The following is a 13,114-nucleotide window of genomic DNA, read 5'->3' on the forward strand; positions in this document are numbered from 1 at the left end:
TTTTTCTATGGAAGAGACTATCATTTATGGAAATGATCTGGTAAAGGATGCATAGGCCAAGTTTCCATATATGTTACTGTCCCTATAAAAATCCCCAGAAGTCAGGCTATCTCCACAAACCACGGCCTTGTATGAGAAGCCTCAGGGCAAGGTGTTGCAGAATGTCTGTGGGTTTCACCATCGGGAGAGGTGTCTCAAGGTCCATCCGTGTGAATTACCCAGTCGAGTGGTTCCAGTGACGGGCCATGTGATTTCTCATGTGATCTCACCAGCGTCCGTGGGCAGAGGCAGCTGGACGGATGTGGGCTTCCAAAAGCAGCCACACTCCCCGCGAGGAAAGGCTGGGGTTCCCCAAATTTCTGCTGAGCCTCACACAGACTTCACTATTTTTGCCACATCTGTGTACATCCTCTGTAGCGGCTTATTGAATATGTGTTCCTTAAAACAGTTAATGTACACATTTAAATTCAACATGTTACCTGAAAAGCGACAACCTGCTTCTCCCACTGTCTTCACATCCCCGTCAGGGCAGCCGCACCCTTCCTGCGAGTGTCTTGGAGTCCGCCTTGACTCTGCTGCTCGCTCACCTGTCTGCAGGGCTTTGGGGTTTGGCAAGGTCCAGAAGGCGGAAACGGAACTGCTACCCTTCCCGGCATCAGTCAGCGTCCAGCCCAGACCGCGCTGGGATGACCCGCTGTGCTCCAAAAGCTCCTGTCATTATAATGTTTTTTCCCTCTTTAAAGAAAATCATGGTGAAATGAGAATCAATGTAGCTTAGAGTACAAACTGGGTAACTTGTGTAACACAAGGCACGGTGTCCTTTTACTGCACAAACAGAATCCAGTGCTCATGGAAAGTTTGATGGATGTTTGAGAACAAGCCTGTTAGAAATATCCTACATTCATATAAGCACTTTTTATGCGCCAGACACTTACAAGCATCTTACAAATAAATATTAGTGCACTGCGTCCTCCCACCTGTGTGGCAGTAGGTACTTGAATCACATCTGATTTAGAGATGGGGAAACTGAGGCCCCGGGGTTAGGTGACTTGTCTACATAGAGCCACAGCCAGGAAACGGTACAGACAGGATCAGAACTGAGGCCAGCTGGTGGCAGGACCTTTGTTCCCCACCCCCTTGCTTGTCTCTGTGATGAAAAATACAGCAAATAGCTCTTGTCTCCAGGGAACCAGGTCTGACTGCTGACCTGGAGCCACAGGCGCCTGCACCTCAGACGCAGGGACCCCGCAGTGCAGACGTCCCCAGCTCAGCAGACACGGAGCCTGCGTTTCTGAAGACAGAAGTTCAGGATAAGCACCATGGGAGGACTCTTAGAACTGTAGAATTTGAAGACCTGTGAAGCACGCTGTCGGTTCCCCGGATGGCTCATTTGCGACGGAATGACGTGAAACCAAGGGCGCTAAGGGACTCAGCGAAACAGACCTCAGACTTTTCAGATCAGCATCGTTCCTGCTCGGCAGGAGGAAAAAAACCCGGATCCTTTCATCTAAACGGGTGCCATCCTGGCCCCACGTTTGTAAGGTTAGGACACTTTTCAGTAAGTCACAAGCACCCTGTGGCAGGAAGCTTATCCCTCCGCACACAAAGTCCGCGGGTGCTCCCGGACCAGGGGGCTGGCAGTACCCACGTGACGGCGAACCCCATCTCTTATAAAAGAAGTGGGGTTTCCTTATGCCACGTCGTAAAAGGCCTCGATCAAAAACCGCTATCCGAGGAGGGTCTGGTAAAATCGGTCCACTCAAACACGGAAAGAAAAACCTGGAAGGATGCTGACAACACACATGCCCTTCAGGAAAGAATTATTATTCAAACCCGAAGGAATAAGAAGCGCCTGGAGGAACTTCCTGAAACCTTGGAATGCGTTTTGTAAAAACATGAAAACCTTTTAACGTGACCTTCCTTAAAAGTCACACCACGAAAGTTCAACAAAAATGAAACGTGCTGTAACATGCTATCGTTCTCGTCTGCGAATATTTCCCCAAGCAACTCATTCAACATGTGATTAATTTTTGTTCTAAAACGCACTAAAGCACAGCTGCAAGTATAACCTTAGTCCTTCTTAACTATTAAAAAAAACCCCACCACCCAAAACTGATTTTTATCGTCTTTATGTTTTGAACAAATCTCAATCAAATACGCTTTTCCATAACTGTGAAATTCTGGTCCACATTTAAGAGGATTTGCTTCAAGTGGCTCCCCCCCAACCCCCACCCCCCAGTATTAACTATCCTCAGATAACAGGTGCTCTTGGGCCAAACCTTAGAACCATTCATTATACAGAGTGACAGGGCAGTCCTGTTACAACTTGGGTGCAATCTGCTGAACCAGCAGTGGTGACGGCAGGTGGGTTACTCTCTTGTTGATTTAAATTAGTTTCTGTTTTTCTTTTTTATGAGATGGAATACCTCTGCTGAATAATTTTCTGTTGGGCAGATTCCATTAATCCTTGCTAAAAACTGGACTCACGCACGGGGGGTTTCCCAGTGACTAACTGGCAATAGTGAACCCCACCAAATAAGGAATAGGGTATTATCTCTGGCTTTTTCCACATATACACCCAGAGTGAGATGTCCTACCGCTTCTGTCTTTTCTTGGGCCCCCGACCATGTACGTTCAACCAAGCAAACAGTAAACAGTATTTGCATATCTACTGAAGAATTGAGAACTAAAGAAGAATCATACCCATCTCTAAATTCAATGGTAATTCAAGGTCAAAAGAGAGTGATTTCATTTCCTCTGGCTTCTTTCCGAGGCGATTTCTGAACCCCCCTCCCCCCCCACAGGTAAGAAGAGCTGGAGCAGAGTCTGGCTCCCACTGTGAAGGTTCCCTGCAGGTCTGGAGCTTGACTCCTGAATCTACTCGCCCCCCCAGCACTCAGCCCAGCCTCCCCACCCACGCCAAGACTCCCGTGGGCCAGTGTGGGCACCTACCTCAAGATGAAGAAGTCCACGGTGGAGCTGCTGGCGACGGTGACATAGGCAGTGACCACTTCCCCTTGCTTGACTGGCCGGGAGGGCAGCCAGACGGCCACGTTGCCGTCCAAGCGCAGCTCCCTGAGCTGAGCGGCGCTGTCCTGCGCCCGGTAGAGGCCCACGGAGCCGATCCTCTGCAGGTGGGACGTGCTGTCCTCCAGGCCGTCCTTCCCCGGGCGGATGGCATTGCCCTTCCTGACGTCCCCGCCGGCACAGTCCCCGCGCTCGTCCCCCGCGTGCACCGCGTAGTAGAGCTCCACCGCGCTGCCCTCCGCGGGCTCCGCCGGCCTCTTCCTCCCGGCCAGCACGGCGGGGGCGCTGAACCAGCTGGCCAGCAGCTGCAGCTGCGCCACGCACAGCCCCAGGTCCCCGCGCAGCCGGCAGCCGCCCCGCACCTCCCGGGTCTCCCGGAAGGCGAACACCCGTAGGCAGGGCAGCTGCTCCCCGGGGCTGCGCTCGGCCCAGTCTCTGCCCACGACGTGGAACAGAACCTGCACGGTGGGCCGGTCCGGGTAGACGCGGTCCCGCAGGATGTGGGCCTTCAGCTTCCAGTTGAAACTGAACTTACTGGTTGGGCCCAGAAAGTTTGAGACCAACATCAAGTCCAGAGGCACGACCTTCTCCACAGTAAAGGGCCCGTAGCTGGTATTTAATATCGGGGGCCGCTTGGCTCTGTAGGTGAAGAAGGACTCCACGCGTGACTGCAGGCTGGAGTTGTGCGCGGCGTCCTGGCGGGTCTCCCTCAGGAAGAAGGCGGTCTCTGCCCTGAGGACATGGAAGCTCGCCGGCAGGTAGGGAGGCAGCGAGGAAACTCTCTGTATGGTGTCAGCGACCCCACGGCCCTCTATCACTAGGGGGCAGAGAAAGGAAAGAAGAAACGAAGATGAGAGATCACTGGGCTCCTTAGAAGTCCCTAAGTCCACGAGCAATTTAGAAACGAGAGATAAACACGCCAAAGTCACCTTGGTCACAATTTTCATGTTCCTTCTGGAATCAGCCAGCAAGTGAGCCTACATTCTCTGCGAATTACACATGCGTCATGTACTATTAGGTTGAACCATATGCAACTGACACTCTCGTAGGTTAAGAATGGGTACACAGTGGCGAGTCCATGTGGTTCCACCTAACAGAAAGCCCGCAAGTTACTGATGAGTGGAAGGTGAATATATTTACTAATAAATTGCATGAGTTTAAAACACATTTAACAGTCCTGGGATGTGGATAGAAAAGATAAAGGGAATAGAAGAGTCCATAAAGAAAGCCACTTGTGGGCCGGCCCGGTGGCTCAGGCAGTTAGAGCTCCGTGCTCCTAATGCCAAAGGTTGTCGGTTCGATTCCCACATGGGCCAGTGTCCTCTCAACCACAGGGTTGCTGTTTCCATTCCTCGACTCCCACAACAGATGGTGGGCTCCGCCCCCTTCAACTAACAACAGGCAACTGGACCTGGAGCTGAGCTGCGCCCTCCACGACTAAGACTGAAAGGACAACAACTTGATTTGGAAAAAAGTCCTGGAAGTACACACTGTTCCCCAATAAAGTACTGTTCCCCCTCCCCAATAAAATCTTAAAAAAAAAAAAAAAGCAAGCCGGTGCATCTGGAAATTCAGTACGTGATAGATTGATAAGGTTGGCCGCTGCACATCACAGGGCAAAGGCAGACTTCTTAATAAACGGTGGGACGACTGGCTAGACACCTGGGGAAAAGATAAAATCAGATCCATACCTCACACCACACACAAGAGTACACTGTAAATGGATCCATGATCTAGATGTAAGGGAATGAAATGTTTCCAGTACTAAAAGAAAAACATGCATGAATTCCTCTATAACACGGGTGTAGAAAAAGCTTCCGAATTATGATTCAAAATCCAAATACAGTTTGCAAAAATGATACACTTGCCTATGTAAAAAAAAACCCAATAATTTAAAAACTCTTTTGCCTCAGAAAAAGGTGTTATAAGCAAAGTCAAAAGAAGAATGGCCAATTGGGAGGGAGACATGGCCAACTGCACACGTATGGTGCTCAACCCAACCTGCAGTTAGGTTTTGTTTTGCTCACAATACTTTAAAAGATGGCTATGAATGGGCACCGTTTTAAACACCGGGAAGTAGCTAACTTCCCAGCGTCTCCTCACACCTGGGATGCACTGGCACCAGGCAGGCCTCGTGCGCCCGTTGCAATAACAGGAGATCCCAGCAGCCCACAGTGCTCAGTTAGGTTTGACCCTCGGGTACACTGAAGTTGAAAGCGCCGATTGACTATTTAAGCAGCTTGTAATTCCAGGCAGGTTAGTCCAGGGCCCCGGGGGGCTGAAGATCAACGCTGAGAGAGGACGGAGCCTCCCTGGTCTTCCTGTCTGCCTTGGTCCATCGCGGAACCCACAGCAGCACAACCAGCAGGCTCTTTGCTGTTGGAAGGTCATCCTCTCTAAAGATCCCCGTGAGCTTATTCTTCCATGATTGGTGGTTCCACGGAGGACCGGCTACCCCCAGGGCACAGGAGGTGAACATGCCCCAACTGCGAACATTGCAAGGCCCAAGAAAGCCCATCGCTCGTCATTCAGAACCAGCCCAGAAAACCTGAACGAGCCCCCATTCATAGATGGACAGACATGACCGCAGCTCCCCGCTCTCTTCCCATCTTTCCAACCTTCCCTGCAGCCGGCACAGCCCATCCGGCTTCTGGGGCAGCCTCATGCATCTCCTCTCTGGAAGTTCTCCTAATCGTTCTCCGGGCAGGGACACTGGCTGTCAGATCAAAGCTTCCTTTGGTGCTGCAGCCAAATGGACTTGGGTTATCAGGATGACTTTTCAAAGAAGGAGCTGTCTCCCCTGTTCTTTGCCCAGAGGCCCTGTTCTGAGGTCACCAATAACAGGGTACTTGGCCCCTCTCTCTGGGGATGTCTCAGTGCTTCCATTTTAACCCACTCACGTCAGAGCCAGCGAAAACACTCTCAAAAGGCCCTGCCAAGGCCCCACATTCCAGGAAGGGCCTGGCTCTATGTTCTTAAAAAAAAAAAAAAATCATTGACTATTTAAGCAGCTTGTAATGTTGTATACAAGGCAATGGACTAATTGCCACATTGGATGCTTTTATTCTGATGTATTCATCCCTCTCCAAAAAAGCTCTTAAACCTTGAAGTGTAGAGACTTAGAGACTCATTTGTTTGGAGAAGGTAGTGGGCCAAGGGCTCTCTGATGGAACAGAGCAAGGATTCGAAGGCCCATCTCTGTAGGGGAACATTCTACAAGGGGAAGTGTGTCAACAAGCTTTATTGTCATTCTTCACTCTTCCTGCACGTAAGGATTCCTTTTTTCTACTTTGTGGTCTTTGTACAAAAAACAAAAAAAAAATGCCTAAAACATGAACCTTTGCTATTAAGCGTATGGTGAGTTTATTTTCAATAAATGGTGAGTTTATTTACAATAAAGTTGGAGTGGGCTTGCTGTCTTGCTGTTTCCTCTGTGAGGATTCTTCCATTATGTAAGCAAGTCACTCCTGATCCTTCACATGGGGCAAAAAGTGTCTAGTTCTTACTTTCTGGCTGAACCTAGTTCTGAATTTTTCCAGTTCAAGAGAGATTTAACTTGAGCCAAGAAGAGGCAGGCATTATAAAGAAGAGAGTGGGGTCTGGTATAGTGGTTATGGATGTGGAGTTTGGCCACAGAGAGATCTAGGGTTGATCTACTCAACAGCCATGTGATGTGGGCCAAGTTCTTATCTCTTGGAGCTTCAGTTTCCATGGATGGATGGATGGATAGATGGATGGATGGATAGATGGATGATGGATGGATGGATGATGGATGGATGGATGATGAATGGATAAATAGATGGATGATGGATGGATGATGAATAGATGGACAACGAATGGATGAATGGATGGATGAATGGATGGATGGGTGATGAATGAATGGATGAGTGGATGGGTGGATGGATGGATGGATACATAGGTAGATAGAAAGATAGGTAGGCAGACAGAGCTAGATATATAGGATACAATAGAGCAATTACAAATGCCCCAGTTCTCCTTCTGTATCTACACCTTTGGATGCGACTTTGTAATCCTCCCTTCACTGATCCATTTCTTGAATCTAGGCCAGCCTTGTGATTTGCTTTGACCAACAGAATATGGCAGAAGAGACAATGTGCAAATTCCAAGTCCAGTTTTCACGAGGCACTGCACACTTCCAACACCTCTCTTTTGGACTCCTGCCTTCACCAAAAAGAAGCCCAGGCTCGCATCCTGGAGGATGAGAGACCACGTGGAAGAGAACAGAGTTATCCCAGCTTGGAGGCTCAGGTGATTTCACACTGTCTCCATGTACCTCCCACAATCAACCACGGGGACTCATGAGAATGGCTTCCCCTGGAGCTGTGCGCAGCTCCATCTGCACGCTCACAAGCTACAGCACTGTTTTCAGCACCTTAGCTCATCTCATGTAGGGAAACACTGGGCTAGCAAATTAAGGAAGGAGTCTTTGTTGTGTCTCTTTCCTGACCCTTTATCTCTTGACTCAAGGAAACCATCCATGGCTGCCATGACTTCACGAGCACTGAGAAACATCCACCCTCTTGTCTGGTCCATGTGCTCACACCTACATCTCCCAGAAGGCTAGGATTATTGAGTAATTTTTATTGATCTGGAAAAGTCCAATTCTGACTTCCTAAGGCCACAGCAGAGGGGAACAGAGGATCGGTTGGCAGCTGCCCCTTTCTATCTGGCCTCCCACTGACAGCACATTCATTTGCTCTCTCCCTTCCTGTTTATCCATCTTCTTTATCTGCGCTTGCCTGCCAGTGTTGGGGATATTGCGTCCCCCATTGGTTGTTCATCAGAGAACTTGACTGCAGAGCTGCTGGCGGAAATTGAGTTTTTGAGATTCTGCGATAATGAACCTAGGACACGTCCATGTCACTTAGCACCCAGACAGAGGAACATCAGGGAAAACGGCCATTCAGTCAACACAATGCATCGCCTCCATCACGACGCTCACTTTGGGAGATGTTGGCCAGGATGGATTCTTTCGAGTTGGTTCTCTCTGAGCTGTGACGTGAAGGATGGGGCAGGTCTGGGGATGTCGAAGGGACGAGGGAAAGGATTCCAGGAGGGGGAGAGCCTGAGCTAAGGATCGGTGGAGAGAAAGCTGGGACCGTGGTGTGTGCGGAGCGGGAAGTCGGTCGAGGAAGGTGGGCTGGGACCAGCGTTTGCCCTGAATGGGGTCAGCAGTGGATGCCCATAAGGCACCTTGGTGAACATACCTGCTTTCTTCTTCAATTGGATAAGATGAAAATAAACATCTCTGGAATAACCCAAAGGAAAAAGTGGTATAATTTCGGGGCATGCGAGGGACTTTCACAAAGAACATCTAAGTAGGTGGCTCTCAACGAAGGGTGATTTTGTCCCCAGAGACACCTGGGAATGTCTGCAGACATTTTTGATTCTCACAATTGGGAAGAGGGCCAGAGTGCTTCTGGCATCTGGAAAGCAGAAGTCAGCGATGCTGACACCCCACAATGCCCAGGACGGGCCCCACCACAACGAAGTGTCCGGTCCAAAATGTCGGTAGTGTCGAGGCTGAGAAACCCTAATCTAACATGATTCACACAGAAAGTGCTCGTGGTTTGTCAGAGGCACCACAGAGACAGAGGTCCCCAGCCCGGGGAGAGGAAATGCATCAGAGTGGTCTAGAGCATTCCTTGTCAGACAAAGACGAAAATGAGAAGATGGGGTACATGTGTACAATGGAATACCACTCAGCCAGCCGTAAGAAAGGATGAAACACTGCCATTTGTGACAACAGAGATGGATCCTGAGAGGATCGTGCTGAGGCGAAATAAGTCAGATGGAAACAGACAAGAACGGTATGACTTCAGTCAGATGTGGGATATAAAACTGAAGGTAACAAACAGACAAACTCATAGACACAGACAACAACACCATGATGGTCACCAGAGGGGCGGGGTGGGGCGAGGATGAAAAGGGTAAAGGGGGTCAAATACTTGGTGACGGAAGGAGCCTGGGCTTTGGGTGGTGAGCACACAGTAGAATAGACAGAGGATGTATTATAATACTGTACGCTTGAAACCTATATAATCTGATGAACCGATGGCACCCCAACGAATTTAATTAAAAATAAATCCATGTCCCCAATGAACTAAATAAGGGTTTTGTTTGTTTTAGGGTTTTTGTTTTGTTTTGTTTTGTTTTTTACAAATACCTTAAACCAATGGGCTTCAGAATCCTTATCTCTATAACAGAAATCACATCAAAACCACTGCACGTAGAGCAATAAGCAAAGCACCCAGCATGTAGGACACGCCTAAGAACTGAGAGAAGTTGCTGCCGCAATGATAATAATAATACTAATACTAATAATAATTATTATTAGATTACAATCATTACCATTATTTCAATGTTGGTAAAGGATAGCAAAAAGTTTGTAAGGCTTCAGAAATGTGAAAAAAATTGGGTGCCATCCATAATTCGTGAAAATGAAAACTGGGATGATATCCAGATGAGAAAACAAGTCTGGAACCCAGGGAGAGGGACTCCTTCAGTGACTTCGGCGGCGTGCTGTGCACCCCTGTCTCAGGTTACCCCAACCTCAGACACCTGCAGAACAGACCCGCCTCTCCCCATGTCTCCAGGAAAAGCCCGGTTGCATTTGAACCGAGCTGGCCTGAGTGTGGAGAGGGGTTTTTCATTCCCCCTTTGTGATTCATTAACGTTCCCCGGACACAGACACAGTGCCTCGTTCTGCTAAATATGCTGCTTCGTTTCCTTTTTCTTGAAACAAAAGGCACCTTGATAAATGGATCATTTGATTTCAATGCCTCTTCTGAACAAACCCCTTGGTCTCCTTTGCTGAAATTACAAAGAGTGGTTTGCAATTTCGGGACAGTTGAACTCTCCTTGAAAAGAGCAGGTCCCCAGATTTCCCTCTGAGCCCCTGGGCGGGCATTTCCCCCTTCTTGTCTGGGAGAACCCCAAAATCACTCTCAGGTGCTCCTCCATCAGGCCAAGGAAGTGCAGCAAAGCAGCCGCCCCTTTCAAAGACAAATTCTCTAACGTACCCAACGCTTAGGCTTTATCAGCCTGAGAAGCGTGCCCAGGGCAGCACAGAGGAAGTATTTCACAGGCAAAGTTATAACTCGGAGATACAGTGTTTAATTGCACTGTCTGTATCTCCTGACCTTGAGCTTGGCAAATGGCCTGCGTGATGGCCATGTGTCCGATTCTTCCACTGGCCATGGGGCTGGGAGCCCAGGTCCACAAAACAGGCTCTGATGGGCTCAAGCCAGGGTCCCACTCCACCCCCACCAAGGGAGGCAACAGCGCCCCACCCTGAAATGGTGCATGGGTTCCCTACTGAGGCTTTCACACATCACCACAAACTTAGGGGCTTAAGATGGGATAAAACAATTACCATTCTGGAAGCCAGAAGTCTAAACTGAAGGGGAAGTCTGTGCCTTGTCCCTCTTTAAGAGGTGGCCTGCACTCCTTGGCTCCCGGCCCCCTCTTCAAAGCCAGCCGCTCGCAGCCCCTCTTCCCTCTGACCTCCTGCCTCCCTCTCATAAGGACCCTTGTGATGGCAGCAGCCCACCTGCATGACCCAGGGCCATCTCCCGTCTCAAAATCCTGAACTGAATTCACAGCTGCAAAGTCCCTTTCCCCACAGAAGGTGACATAGTCATAGTTTCTGGCAATTGAGAAACAGACACCTGGGGGGCGTGATTCAGCCTCCCGCAGAGGGCTCCCAGGGTATTGTGGAGGGGTTTGTGGTCACCACTGGCATTTAGACAGCGGGGTCCAGCTCTGCTAGACGGCCTGCAAGCCACGAGGCAGTCCCACACATGGAATCATGGCGCAGGGCTTGCGTGACTTCTGATGGGCCCACTGGACATCAGAAACGTGAGAACCTGTGATAAACATCCGAGCGAGGGACCTATCCGAGACACCCACAAAGAAAGTGAGAGAGGGCCACGATTTAATACACTGTGCGTTTTCTGGTATCACGACTGCTGGCGTGAGGGCTACACTTTGATATCATGAAACTTTACAAAAGCGTTGTTTGTCTTTTTGGAGAAGTGCATGAACAATGACCAAGCTGCTTGTGAAATCCAAGCCGCTCAAACTTAGCTATTCCAGTCTGACCCTGTGGCTGATACATCGGTGGTGACAACACAGCGGCCAGTAGCTGACTACTTAATTCAGTCTTCTGGAGATACACGTCACAATATTATTTGACTATGGATTCCTTTGGTCGTGTTTTCCTCTCTATGAAGTTAGGGCAATTTTTGATTTATTTTTAATAATGTATGCAGGTAGTTACAAGGTTACAAATTTGGTTTTAGATGTATAAAGGTGAGGGTTGAGAACCAGTGGTCTAATCCAGGGGTTGGCAAAAGTTTTTCTCGAAGGACCACGTAATAAACATCTGAGGCTTTGCAGGCTACGGGGCCAAATCAGTATCACGTGGGTACTTCTATCACCATTTAAAATGTAACCATGTACATTGTCACGTTTTATCATTCTTACATTGTATGTCACTATTACTTAGCTTGTGGGCCAGTGGTTTTCATTTGGGGGCACTCTTGCCACCCAGGGGACGTCTGGCAATGTCTAGAGATGTTCCTGATCGTCAAGGGTGGGACGGGATGAATGCTAGTTGCATCTCGTGGCCAGTGGCCAGCGTGCTTCCCACACCTGCCATGCACAGGACAGCCGCAGGGTAGAGCGTCGGGTCCCAGAGGTCAGCACTTGTGCCTGGGGCCAGTGTGGCCAGCGAGCTGGACTCCTGCGGAAGAAGTGCCCTCACTCCTAAGAGAAGCGAGAGCAAGCATCTTCCTCCCCACAGGCAAGCGAGCGCCCAGGCCACCCCATCAATGCTGCCATCCTTCCCGAAACGCTGAGTGAAATTCCCAGAGACAACCTCAGGGATGGGAGGACCCCGCGGAGGGATCCTGGGTCGTGACACCCACGAGGGAACACTCGACACACACACCCTAAACCTTGCCCCCTGCGCTGTCCTTCCCGATCTGTGAACCAATGGATGTCCATGAGTGCAGAGTTTTTGTCTTGCTTTCAGCCAAAAGCTTCTAAAGTGATACACTTTGGCTTTGCCCCAACTGAAGTCACACAGCCTTACAAATCACACAGAAGGGATCAGCACACATTTCTGTCAAGGCCCAGAGAGTAAATATTTTAGGTTCTGTGGGCCAAATGGTCTGTGTTGCGATCACTCAACCCTCAACCACTCAAGCAGCCAGGGACAAATGTAAGCTGTGTCCCAATAAAACTTTATTTATAAACATTGAAATTGGAATTGCATAGAATTTTCACGTTGGAAACATTATTGTTATACAAAAAAAAAAAAATGTTTCCCCAACCACTTAAAAATGTAAAGCGATTTTTAGTTTGGGGGCCATACAAGAAGAGCGGTGGGCTGGATTTGGGGTGTGACGTCTGACACAAAGCCTTTCTAAGAGCTGTGTTTCACGTAGATGATAACTTTTTTGATGGTTCCTTCAGGGCATTTTTACAGTACGAATCACATCCCAGCTTTACCTCATGGCTCCAAAATGTAAATAAGGCTTTTACTATGGCTCCAAAACAGTTTAGAAATGTAAGCAAAATAATAAACAAACAAACAAACAAAAATAATTGATCAAATTCAAACATCAGAAAGGATCTAGAGCTGCGGCACGTGACCCTTTAAGGCAGAATTTAAATAACTGGATTTGCTGCCCATGTATCCTATGGTTTCAAGATGTTTCGCTGTGTCTTTTCAAAGACAGAGGCATTTATTTATCACAGATGGTGGTATTATTTACGATGAAACCTTACATTAATCCTGAGAGTCCCAATTAGCTCCATTCATGTAAATAAAAGGCAACAGCGTTTCTGTTCTTTAGGATGGTCTTTTGCTTCAAAAAGAAAGGGCTTATATTTAATATGGTCCACATATCTTCTTTCCCACTAATTACAGATAATTAAAAAAAAAAAAACACACAAAAAAAAACAAAGTCTCTACATCCCACTGAGTCAGGCCCATTCCCCACCACGTATGAGTCCCATTTGCTCGCTACTTAGCACCTGTAGTTTTGTTTGGTTACAC

At 48.6% G+C, this 13,114-nt stretch overlaps 1 protein-coding gene across 1 annotated transcript in view; it reads right to left on the bottom strand.

Annotated features, from left to right (window-relative positions):
- Positions 1-13,114, bottom strand: part of TMEM132C (transmembrane protein 132C) — a 266,881-nt gene that overhangs the window by 170,458 nt on the left and 83,309 nt on the right. The window contains exon 2 of the mRNA XM_033097254.1: positions 2,953-3,844. Within this exon, the coding sequence (XP_032953145.1) occupies positions 2,953-3,844 (892 nt within the window). The remainder of the gene's footprint in view (positions 1-2,952; positions 3,845-13,114) is intronic.

The sequence above is a fragment of the Rhinolophus ferrumequinum genome, chromosome 25 (assembly GCF_004115265.2).
Source record: "Rhinolophus ferrumequinum isolate MPI-CBG mRhiFer1 chromosome 25, mRhiFer1_v1.p, whole genome shotgun sequence".
In the NCBI taxonomy this organism is placed as follows: domain Eukaryota; kingdom Metazoa; phylum Chordata; class Mammalia; order Chiroptera; family Rhinolophidae; genus Rhinolophus; species Rhinolophus ferrumequinum.